We start from the raw sequence: 12,423 nt of genomic DNA, 5'->3' as shown, positions 1-12,423 counted from the left end.
AGATGAGTATACTTGACCTCGTAAGATGTGAACTTCTTGCTGAGATAATAGATAGCTTGTTCATTCCTTCCAGTAACATTATGTTTCCCCAGTACACAGCCAAATGAATTATCCAAAACCGTCAAATACAGAATCAAAGGCCTTTCAGTTTCTGGCGGGACTAATACGAGTGGGTTCGACAAATACCCCTTTATCTTATCAAAAGCCTCCTAACATTCATCCGTCCACTTGACTGCAACATCTTTCTTTAACAATTTAAAGATCGGCTCACAAGTTGTTGTGAGCTGACCAATGAACTTGCTGATATAATTCAATCTCCCCAACAAACTCATCACCTCGGTTTTGTTCCTCGGAGGTGGCAATTCCTGAATAGCCTTAACCTTCGACGGGTCTAGTTCAATACCCCGATGGCTGACTATAAATCCCAACAACTTCCCAGATGGCACCCCAAAAGCACATTTTGCAGGATTGAGCTTAAGATTGTACCTGTGAAGCCTTTGAAAGAACTTTCTCAGATCCCTGATATGGTCAGACTGCTGTCTAGACTTTACGATCACATCATTCACGTACACCTCGATTTCCTTATGGATCATATCATGGAATATTGTTGTCAGTGCCCTCATATAGGTTGCCCCAACATTTTTCAAACCAAACGGCATGACCCGATAACAGTACGTTCCCGACGGCGTAATGAATGCCGTCTTTTCTGCATCTTCCTTGTCCATTAAAATCTGATGATAACCTGCGTAACAATCCACAAAAGAACCAATCTCATGTTTGGCACAATTATCAATTAATATGTGGATGTTCGGCAGTGGAAAATTGTCTTTTGGACTCGCCTTATTAAGATCTCGATAATCGACACACACCTTGGTCTTGCCATCTTTCTTCGGCACGGGCACAACATTAGCTAACCAAGTGGGATACCGTGTAACCCAAATGACCTTCACATCAAACTGCTTGGTAATCTCTTTTTTGATCTTTACATTTATGTCCGTTTTGAACTTTCTCAGCTTCTGCTTGACAGGAGGGAGTGCCGGATCAGTGGGCAATTTGTGAACCACTAAATCAGTACTTAGACCCAGCATATCATCATACGACCATGCAAAAATATCCTTGTACTCAAACAATGCTTTGATTATCTCCTCTTTGAGTTGTGGCTCCAGATGAACACTTATTTTAGTTTCACGGACATTGTCTTGGTTCCCTAGATTAACTGCTTCTGTGTCATTTAGGTTAGGTTTGGGTTTTTCTTCAAAGTGACTTAATTCTTTACTAATTTCCTCATAGGCCTCGCCATCATCATATTCCACCTCATCATCACACTCGATTTCTTGTATTATTATTTCTGAGTTAGATTGGCTTTTAAAACTGGGCCAAAGATTCCTCATGCATGTCATGTCATTGATATCAACATAAAAAGAACTGTACAGAAAAGAAAAGAAAAATGGAAACAAAATTAGGAATGAAGAAAGAAGAGAAAATGTATTTCATTGAATGTAAAGATAACAGGGTTTTAACTCATCCAAACGGCCGGAACATAGCAACTGAATTACAAACCCTGGAATAATCCAGGTGAACAAAAGGAAAACAAAACCCACTACCACGACTCCCTCCGAGTTGGAAGAGGAGTGGCTTCCTAGTTGTTGACATTAGCATGTGGCCCGATGTACTGTATATCTGCTTTGCTCGACCCTTCCCCGGCCTCAACCATGTTCACCTCAGCAAATACCCTCTCAAGCCCTTTCTCCAAGTTCCTATGTGCACCAATCAGTGGACCAGACACCTTTGCCAATAATTGCTTCCCAATACTTGGCCTGACGAAGGACCTGGACAGATGTGGAATTGGTTTGGGAAGAGCCCACACTCTTTTTTTCATCTTGCGGGCCCGTCTCACATCCGCCGTCGTAGGCCTGAACCCCAGCCCAAAGGTATCCAGATTCTTGGGCAAATAAATCGGCTGAACAATACCTTGCAAATCAGCACCCAACCCTTTTCCTGGTACAAACCCGTTTTTCAACATTTTAGAGGCTACCATGACAGTTGCAGCCGTTATTCTGGGGACTGGGACGCTTTTACCTTCAGGAACCTTTTCTACCGAGACCGTGTCGAAAACCTAGTAAAACCACGGCCCCTCATCATCATCAGTCTCTATGAAGGGTACGATGGCATCACTTACATCGCTCATGTTGTCTTCCCCATGTACTACGATCTCTTGTCTATCCCACTCGAATTTGACCATCTGATGTAGTGTAGAAGGCACTGCTTTGGCAGCGTGGATCCATGGTCTCCCCAACAGAAGATTATAGGAAACTGCCACATCCAATACCTGAAACTCCATAGTAAATTCCACCGGGCCGATCGTCAGTTCTAAGATTATGTCACCCACTGGGTCATTACCTCCACCATCAAACCCTCGAACACAGATGTTGTTTTTGTGAATTCTGTCGTCATCAACCTTCAATTTCTTCAATATAGACAAAGGACAAATATTTGCACTGGATCCATTATCAACCAGTACCCGAGTAACCACCGAATCCTCATATTTCACTGTCAGATAGAGAGCCCTGTTGTGTTTCGTACCCTCCACGGGCAACTCATCATCGGAGAACGTCACTATGTTCACTTCAAAGATCTTATTCGCAATCTTCTCTAGATGATTCACTGAAATTTTGTCGGGGACATGAGCTTCGTTCAGTATCTTCATCAATGCCCTGCGGTGCTCATCTGAGTGAATAAGCAATGAAAGCAATGAGATTTGGGCTAGTGTTTTCCTTAACTGTTCAACAATGGAATAGTCTTATACTTTCATCTTTTTCAAAAACTCTTCTGCCTCTTCCTCCGTAACAGCTTTCTTAACTAGCACCGGATTTTCCTTGGGAGCCCTGGCTTTTCTCAACTCTTCGGGGGCAAAACAACGTCCCGAGCGAGTTAAACCTTGTGTTTCACAGACTTTTTCTTTGATTTCCTTCCCCTTGTAGGTCACAACTACATGTTCATACTTCTACGGAACGACTTTACTGTCAGTTACTAGTAACTGGGTTACTGGCTTTATGACAACCGGTTCTATGTGAGCCCCCTTCACGACTACCGCAGGTGTGCTTGATACCCCCTGCACCACTACGTTGACCGACTCTGATTTCTTTGCAACAATGGATGACCCTTTCCCGATCACCACAACTGGCTTGTCATCCAATAACTCATCCTGGGTCCGAGCTCACTCTCCAGCTGCACCAGTCCATTCACCGCTCGTGGACATCAGTTAAATGTGCGGCAACACCCTTCCAATTCAGAGTTATGCTGCATCCTCCTTCATTTTAAGCAGCTTCTTTCCATTATACCAAATATTATGCCGCATGATAGCCTATACTTCGAATTAAATCCGCATACTTCAATTGCTAGTCACTAAAATCCAAAATCATTCTAAACCCTCCTTAAGGTGCGCAGTCGTCTTACCACAAGGCCCATATGCAACTCTGCCACTCTCTTACTCTGGGCAAATCTCGATTCTCTAATCAAACAATCGACCTGCGTTTCTCACACCTGGCCTTCTAGAAGTTTAACCACTGCCTGACACTTCCCAATTGTCATTCCTCATACTTTGCTGCTCAATTGTTGCCTTAAATAAAATCTACCTTCGTAGCACTTGAACCCACAAGTCGCTACTAACTTTAAACCTTTCTGAAGATCATCTTTCCTGAGCTGCCAATGTTAGAAATGCCAATTCAATCCTGAACCACCTTACCTCGCAATATCTAACAGCCGCTTCTTCGGAGGCGAATTGTAGATGACCATAACACCGGCAAATTTCGTACATTCCATAAGGACAACGACATCTCATTGTAGAAGAAAACTCCACCACGCTAGCAAATACCGAATCTCGATACATCATCGACCCAAACCTGAACATTCTCTGTCCGATTGCCTTTCCCCTTCCGGGAATAAGATACCGAATCTCTAGATCATGCACTAAGTAAACCCCCCTTCAAGTCATTCACTGCCCCAACATGTAGGCAAACATCCTACCATTATGACCATATTGCGGAATAATCGTTCATAAGCATCATGGCAACCTGTGCCTAGCCTCAAGGCTCTCAGAAGTACCGCTACTGAGATGAAACAACAGAATATCCTTCCACAAGGCGACGATAATAGTCCAATCAACTATGTCGGGAGAAACATCCCGCACCACATATGTGGTGCCATTGCAATTCTTCATCTCTCGATTTACAACAAGTGACTCACGTCGCATAAGAATGAGTAGGAAGGAAACAAAGGCATAAGCCTCACAGGAATCAAATCGCACGATAGGGAATCAAGAAGGAAAGTACTCCTAATAGCCCTGTAGCCTCCCGAAGATAAGTATAGACGTCTCCGTACCAATCCGCGATACTCTACTAGACCTGTTCATGACTCCTAAGACCTACGGGAGCCTAGTGCTCTGATACCATGTTGTCAAGACCCAAAATCCACTAAGGGTCGTGGTGGCGCCAGACACCGCTGTTGTTGATACCCAATTTTTCTCTATGTATTTTTGTACCCAAAATACTTCCAAAATAGCACACATGTGAATATATAAGCACACCCAAGAGTTTCGGCATTTTTAATGATTTTTAAACCAGTTTATTACTTATTTTATACCATAAAATCCAATAATTATTCTCAAAATTATCATTTTTGGTGAATAACTTATTTTATTCTCATATTTACACCAAAATATAATTAAGTTGATTTTTGCATATTTTTTACAAATTTATTTGGTATTTTTAAAGATAAATTACATATAATCGCAATTATAGCCTACTTTGCGATTAACAACATTTTACAATTATAAAATTGCTTTCAGTATTTTTAAATTAATATTTTATATAATATTTATCTACTCAGTACTTTTAATTTGCTTTTAAAATTGTTGTTACTATTTTTTATAAATCAAATGAGAAAAAGTGTCTATTTAAAGTCAGGCCCTAATTCATTTCAATTTTAGCCAAAATTGGCACCCCAATCTAACCACCAAATCGAGCCCAATTATACCCAACCCAATTTCCGATTTAACCCGATCCAGTACCCTATTTCCCAAACCGGCCCGTGTTCCCGTTAATCTGAGTCATTGATCATTTTGATCAACGGTCCAGATTCACCCTTTCCTTGATTAATTCCCAACAACCCCTAACCCTACCTCATTTTCCCAACCCACCGCCTTCAAACACTCTCGTCTCTCAAACCCTTACAAACCCTAATCGCAGCCTACCCTTTTCGACCTAAAATCCACCAGAATCCATGGCTGCTCTAGCCATGGATGACCTATACTCACCTCCTACTACACTCACATGCCTGCTTCCTGAAGATTCGAGGCCAGACTTCGAGGGTCTTCACCCAGACCTTCATCGATTCAGGGTTTTCATCCATTGCCGGCCGTGCTCTGGCGTATCTTAGCTTCCTGAGCCTGGTTCCGACCTTATCGACTCAGATCTGATCTCGTATCTTCCAAGCCTTTCTCGTCCTTTAGGGTTCTCAGAAACCCTAGCCTATTCGAGGTTCTTTTTCGTTTTATTCGTTTAGATCTGTGCTAGATCTAGGCTGTGTGTGATGTTTAAAGCATTTTCCCCAAATTTCTTTTTCAAAACCCTTTGATTCTAAATTAGGGTTTCTGAGTCTGTCTTTTAATGTTTTGTTTGATTCATCTACTTATCATCTCTAGGTCTAATTGGTGGTTAAAATATTTTGAGATTTGTTTGAGTTTCTAAGTCTACATGTTGGTGTTCATTTGATTTACTGCTTAAGTGGTGAAAACCCTAATATTTAGGGTTTATTTGAGACTCTGAGATTATTTATGTGTTTATCTGCTTATCTTCTTTAAGACTGACTAATTTGGAAAACCCTAGTTCTTTGGGGGTCTATTTGAGTTCTTGAAATCCTTTATCTGTTTGAAATTCCTCAATCTGATTCTTTTGCTTCAGCATCTCTGTTCCTTTATGTGATTTCTTTTTGTTCGGAGTTCTTGCTACTTGTCAAACTCGACTATGATTTTCACTCGACTCCTTGCAAGATCAAAGTGCCAAAAGCTCAAAACGACCGGTCGGGTCGTTACATCTTCCCCCACTTAAACACACGTTCGTCCTCGAACTTTCGCAGAGTTGTTCTAGAAGCAAGCCAATAGCTGAATAACCTTACCCAACACATACCCGGGGTGATCCCATGTCACCCTATCTCATATAGTTCTGATAGCATAATATAACTGAAATTTCACAATCCATCCTAGTTCATAAACTATAGAAACCTCATTTCCACTCTGAAATCATCCACAAGATCACAACCGCACATTTATACTCTGAATAAACCCGCACCAGCTGTAATAACCCATATCTGCAACCTCGGTGCTATTATATGATGTACCACATATCCCAAACACATGCAGCGATAACTTTCATTCACAACAGCTGTCCACAACAACCAAATACCGATAAAAACCCTCTTATTAGCTAAAGTCTCAATCCAAAACTTTCATATTCTACCAATGATAATGAAACACGTAGTAAACCATAACCATTTCTCAAATCAACCATTCCTGAAGGCATTTCTTCTCTGGCAATCACCATAGCAATTTTCGAGCCGAGCTTCGATATTAACCTTCCAACATGATGAAATTGAATTCGATCATATTTATTAATGATCCCAACGATCTCTTCTGACCAAACACACCACCCTGGTGACATGATACATCAATACAGGCCTAAGCCTCAACTTGCACAACTACGAGCACCAATAAGCAACAATCCGAATATACTCAAATCATGAAAATGATTCAATTGAAAGAGTTGTACCTCAAGCTTGCCGGTACCACCAAGCAAAAATGCCGAGAACCCTTCCCACATCATAGAGACAGAACACACGAATCTAACCTACAAGATCATACCTACACATATCCAAACACTGCTCCAAATGAAACACCTCAAGTCACTAAGCTCGAAATCGTCAACCACACGCAATTTGATATCTGGAACCAAAGCAAATCATCACACCCACTGTGAAAAAAATAACATACGCTACACAGACCCAATAGGGCACAACCTATATGCCATTCACCGAACAACACCCACTTACTCTTCCCGCTCGAATCCCACTATGGAACCCAATGGGACCGCACCATATGTGCCCATAACGGCCAAATCATAATGCCTTGCACAGAAAAACAACTCATAGATCTCTCCAGATCACTGATAAGTTCAATAATGGTCGAATCAACCTATCCCTCAACAATACAATTCGGGGCCAACCAAGTCAACTCAGGCTAAACACGTATCCACATTGGCCTACCAACGAACTCATTACCAAGGAAGCCTGAAGCTGCTACTTCCACTACTGTAACTCCCACTGGAGCCATACGATACGGTGCCCGACACCAAATCAATATTGAGATCCACAACCTCGCCCGGCGACATGCTCGGCCACAAAAAACGTATCCGAAAAGTCCCTTAACACCGGAACGGAACCAATGGTAGAAACCTCTGCACTGATATCCACCCCGAAGGCCCAAATAAGAAAAGTAATCCTTCCCAGTTGTCCGTTGGGTCTTTGAAATATAAACCACTCTGAAAGAACATAATCCAATGCACCTCGCCACTCAACCCGTGGCATTTCCGGCATAGCCCATAGCGCAATAATTCAGAATCGCCCAACACTAAGACAACCAGTCTGAATTCCAATATCACATCCAAAATCTAACATACCAACAGATAAGGACTCCCAGTCTCCAACTCCATATAGCACACAAATCATAGTACCAAATCCCGATTTTGCCGTCCGAAATCATACCACACCTTAATACCCAATAATTCCATGATAGATACTCTAAAATCTCCCTGTGCCATCAAGACAACCCGAATATCACCAATCAATCTAATAAGAAGGTGCCGCAATACCACCAAAGTGCCATCATTTTAATCACATTGCCCTTTTCTGAAACATATACCCTCATCAAATCACTTTCAAATAGTCATACCGTTTTCCTTGATTATCTGAGGCTACCCACTGCTTAAGTATTTTATGAACCTCCTTTATGAACTGAACTGTAACCTAACACACGCAAGTCTCGGTCATCCACAACATACCGCATATACCATACCATCCGAGGATAACATGAGAACTTATCTCCCTTCCGAGCCACAGACATCTACGCACTTAACTAGTCAAGAACTTTCCATTGGTCCCATCTAGAAGAAAATCAGTATACATCCCATGCTTCGCATGCCCATAGAAATATACATCTCCAAACCGCGGTAAAAACCAACAAGGACTCTCCCAAATCCATTTGCACAAACCAAGTTGTCAGGACTGAACCCTTCTAACTAGACTAGGCTAAGCAAGCCATCAAACCCAAGAGCATTGCCACAAATACCTGTAATAACTCATTACCTCGAACACACCCAAGGAATTCATCATATCCTTACCATGCCGATCCGGTCTACTATCAGGCTACTCCATCTATCTAAATTTCTTCTGATTCATCTTCAACTTGATATTTCCCTTTGCTGTAGTACCACAATCCTTCAACCCATGCTTACCACACGAGACCCAAACATAAAACCATACTGTCTGAAACCCATCAACTACTAAACACTCTCTCAAATATTCCCAGAGACACCACATTCCGGAATACCTTACTTTGAAGAACTTCCTGCGAATATAATGTTGTTTCCTTTACTTTCCTGATACTGATACATAGAATCCCATAATTAACATAGGAATACCATAAGTCTTGGCATCCTCTGTCGACGCCCCCTTTTCCACGTGGACGGAAGTCCAAAATCGGGAATACGACATTATGGGAGGACAACTCTTATTCCCTTGCGAGAATTGTGTTTAGAAATTTGGAGAGTCGCCACCTAATAATTATAGTGCATTAGGACACTTTTAAAGAAAGAATTTGAGATGAAGAACCAGAGTTTGGGTAAGGGCTTGAGATTATCTCAAGGGGAAGGTGTTAGGCACCCCTCAAGATCCACTAGTGTGGTTCCCGGCCATACTACAATTGTGACTTTAGAAGGTAAAAGAAACAAATAAGGTTTTCACATAATTATTGCAAGCAATTTCAAAGTTTTAAAAGAGAAAAGGAGACGAGAGATTTTAGAAAGGTTAATTAAAAGAAACATTATAAGTAAAGGGGAAGGGGTCCAAGGTTTATACATAATATGGATCACATCAATGCGATACCCAGTGTACAGTCCTCTAAAGATGGGGTCGCATGTGATATTAGCGCATCGGTCATCATATCAATATTCTACCCTTCCCACCCTGTTAAGGTATTAAAGCACGTTTAGTCTCGTTTACTTATTGCATGCTAGTACCCGTCCCAATCCTATCAGTCCCGGGGTATTAGGACTTCTAATCCTAAAAGGGAAGAAAGGGATGGGGGCCTTTATGGAGTTTAAAGGATAAAATTCTAGTTCGACATTCAAAACATGTATCAAATAAAGGAAAGAGCAAACAAGTAAATAAGGCTCAAATAAACCCCTGAAATCAGATAGTCATATAGTTTAGCATGCCTTGGCAAATACTGATTTGGTCTTAGATTAAAATTAAGCGGTGAGCGGACTGGTTCAACACATATATTTAGACAGAAAGTCTGCATTAGGCACACTCGGATACTGTTGTCAGAGATTAAGGCATTGAATTAGCGCGAATTGATTAAGAAGTACTGATCTTTAGAAAATAACTATACAGAACAATTTTTGAAGAAAAGGGTATGCTGCAGACTTAGGAAAACATTTAGAAACGAGTAAAAAAAAAAGAAGAAGCGGACTGCCCAGTTATAATTAAGCACAGAAAGAGCGGTTTGAAAAATTCCAGAAGAGGCAGATTTGTTTAAAGAAAATGAGTGAGCTTCAGAACTGATTTAAAATGACAAGTTCAAAAGAAAGGAATTGAATTGGAAAACACGTTTAGTCAGAGTAGTAGAAAAGCGATTTCAGAAAGATATGCAAGTTAAAAAAATAGATTTTAGGAAAAAGTATACACTGATTTGAGACAGGTTTTACTAAAGATTACGATTTGGAAAATATATACTGATTTAGGCGTGTAGGAACCAGTTAATCGATTGTTACTGCTTTTAGATGGGCGAGTTCGGTTCAAAAGCCCCTATAGGCATGATTTCTACGAGTCACTGATTTTAAGACGTTGTTAATAACTTATGAACAGATGCTTATTTGATTAACCCTAAGAGTTTGCCTAATGTTATGTAGGTCCCTATAGGCATGGCTTCTATATGAACAGATTGCAGAAATTAACTCCTATAGGCAGTATTTCTATATGCGTGATTGCTGAAAATAAGCGCTAGGTCCTATAGACATGATTTCTATGTGATTAACAATAAAATCCTAAGATCATGATTTCTACCCTTTTAATGCAGGAAAGTAAAGACCCCCACCCTTTTCACTATATTCCCCGAGTTTATACAAGTTATTACAAACTAGAAAAATAGAGAAAATACATCAGAAGCTAACAGCTAGATCCGAGCAGTCTAATTCAACCTTAATGTCTAATAACATGCGATTGAACCATTTCGGGGATCCAGATTTCCAAAGCCTTCTCTTTATCTAGGATGTTTCAAAGTTCCAAGGAATCTCAGGGATTCCCGGCATTGCTTACACCCAAGATACCATTAGAATAGAAACAGTGAAGTATGGAAGAGCTAGCTCTCAGGCATCCAAGTTCAGAGGGAGCTCAAGGGTCCCAAAGCATGGCTTGCAGGCGAGGGGCAGAATTTAATAGCTAAGAGTAAGTGTAAGTGCAGAGGGATTGGGGAGCCATAACAGGTGGTGGTTATGCCAAGCCACAAAATAGGCTGGCACACCCCTGACCACCTATTTGGTCAAACAAATTAAGAGCAGACCCATTGAAGGTCAGACCAGGCTTGGACATTGATTAGGACATTGCCAGGCCAAGGTCTTAGGCTCAGAGCACACATAAGGGGGAAAGGGAGTAGGAATTGATTGAGTTTGGGATTCAAAGAATCCAGTTCAGACACATGAACAACAATGTTGGAATGTTGTCATGCCCAATGAACCATACTCACAGATAAAGGGGGTAGGGGTAAGGAGATTCACATAAGAACAAGAATGATAAAAATTGCAGAAAAGCAGTAAGAAGTACAACAAAACTGAAATATAAAAATACATAGGGGAGGAGCAGTATTTAAAATAGGATAGACATACCAGTTGTAAAGTAAATAGAAATAGAAGAGCAGAACACTCGCAGCCACAAACAAGCAAAGAAATATCAACTCAAGACTTCAGCAGAAAACTCAAATTGCCTTTAGAGAACTTAGAAATATTTTGAGAAAGAGGAAGAGAAGTAGTGTATTTTCAGAACTTGTCTCTGTGTTCGTGTGTTTATGAAAGAGTTAACTTATTGTTGACTGATGATAGAAAAGGGGAGGGCTAAGCCCTTATATAGTTTTTTTGAAAACAAGTAAGGTAGGCAAAGAGTGCACAAACATGGAAACCAATCAATTAGTATCAATTAAGACAACCAGACTCCTTTAATTAAGGGGTCTAGTTCAAACAACTAGTCAATATAGAATAAGGAAGAAAAAATCAATTTACTAAGGTTGATTAAGGTAAGGAAACCATATAGTGTACAAATAAGGTCAAATACATAGTTGATAGTTATGGAAAGATGGAATAGTACTGTGAAAATAATGTATCAGTTTGAAAATCAATCAAAAAGGATCTCGGATCCAATTGTAATCACGAAGGACCTAAAATAATTAATGACAGAGTCATATAGATATGGAAATAAATCAAACATTGGTACAGAATCACAAAGGAGATACACAAGACCATGTATTTAAGGAAAACATCACAAACCTAGGATTTTTACACAAAAGGATCAAAACAGCCAGTAGGGTAAAAGAGATTCAATCAAAAGAAATCAGTGATGAATCACTAGCATGGTTAACGGGATTTCAAAAATCAAGCCTTGGTGAAATCCTTTGAAAGGGAAGTTTTCCCTCATATATAAAGCATATAGTTCAAACAAAAGAAGAACCTAACACTGAGAGTTTCAGGGCCATAAGCGAATAGGATTTTGAGTTCGATTACAGGCTCATCGTGAGTCTGTAAACCTAGGGTTTAAGAGTGAAACCCTAGTGCCATCTACCCAAAGGAAAACCCCCCAAATATTAGGGTTTCACATAGAATCAGAGATGAGAAAATCGTTCAAAGTCATGGAGATAGGCAGACATACACAAACATAAGCAAGAGAAAGTACGAGTTTTATGACAAAGGTAGGCAAGAAAAATGATCAACGAAACTTAGAAACAAAATCAAAGCATGAACTTAAACACATATAGTACAGAGTGAGGATCAACAACATAAGTTAGCATGTGAACAAAGAATAGAAAGGAATCTCTGTAAAAAATCA

The 12,423-nt window shown here is 40.4% G+C and overlaps 1 protein-coding gene across 1 annotated transcript in view; it reads right to left on the bottom strand.

Annotated features, from left to right (window-relative positions):
* Positions 1-209: 209 nt before the first annotated feature.
* The window catches only part of LOC138870328 (uncharacterized), a 31,499-nt gene continuing 19,285 nt past the window's right edge, over positions 210-12,423 (bottom strand). The window contains exons 4-7 of the mRNA XM_070148124.1: positions 2,240-2,779; positions 1,721-2,116; positions 870-1,016; positions 210-581 (exon numbers count right to left, since the gene is read on the bottom strand). Coding sequence (XP_070004225.1) covers positions 210-581; positions 870-1,016; positions 1,721-2,116; positions 2,240-2,779 — 1,455 coding nt within the window. The remainder of the gene's footprint in view (positions 582-869; positions 1,017-1,720; positions 2,117-2,239; positions 2,780-12,423) is intronic.

This window comes from Nicotiana sylvestris, chromosome 6, assembly GCF_000393655.2.
Source record: "Nicotiana sylvestris chromosome 6, ASM39365v2, whole genome shotgun sequence".
In the NCBI taxonomy this organism is placed as follows: Eukaryota; Viridiplantae; Streptophyta; class Magnoliopsida; order Solanales; family Solanaceae; genus Nicotiana; species Nicotiana sylvestris.
This window is presented reverse-complemented; position numbering and strand designations above follow the sequence as displayed.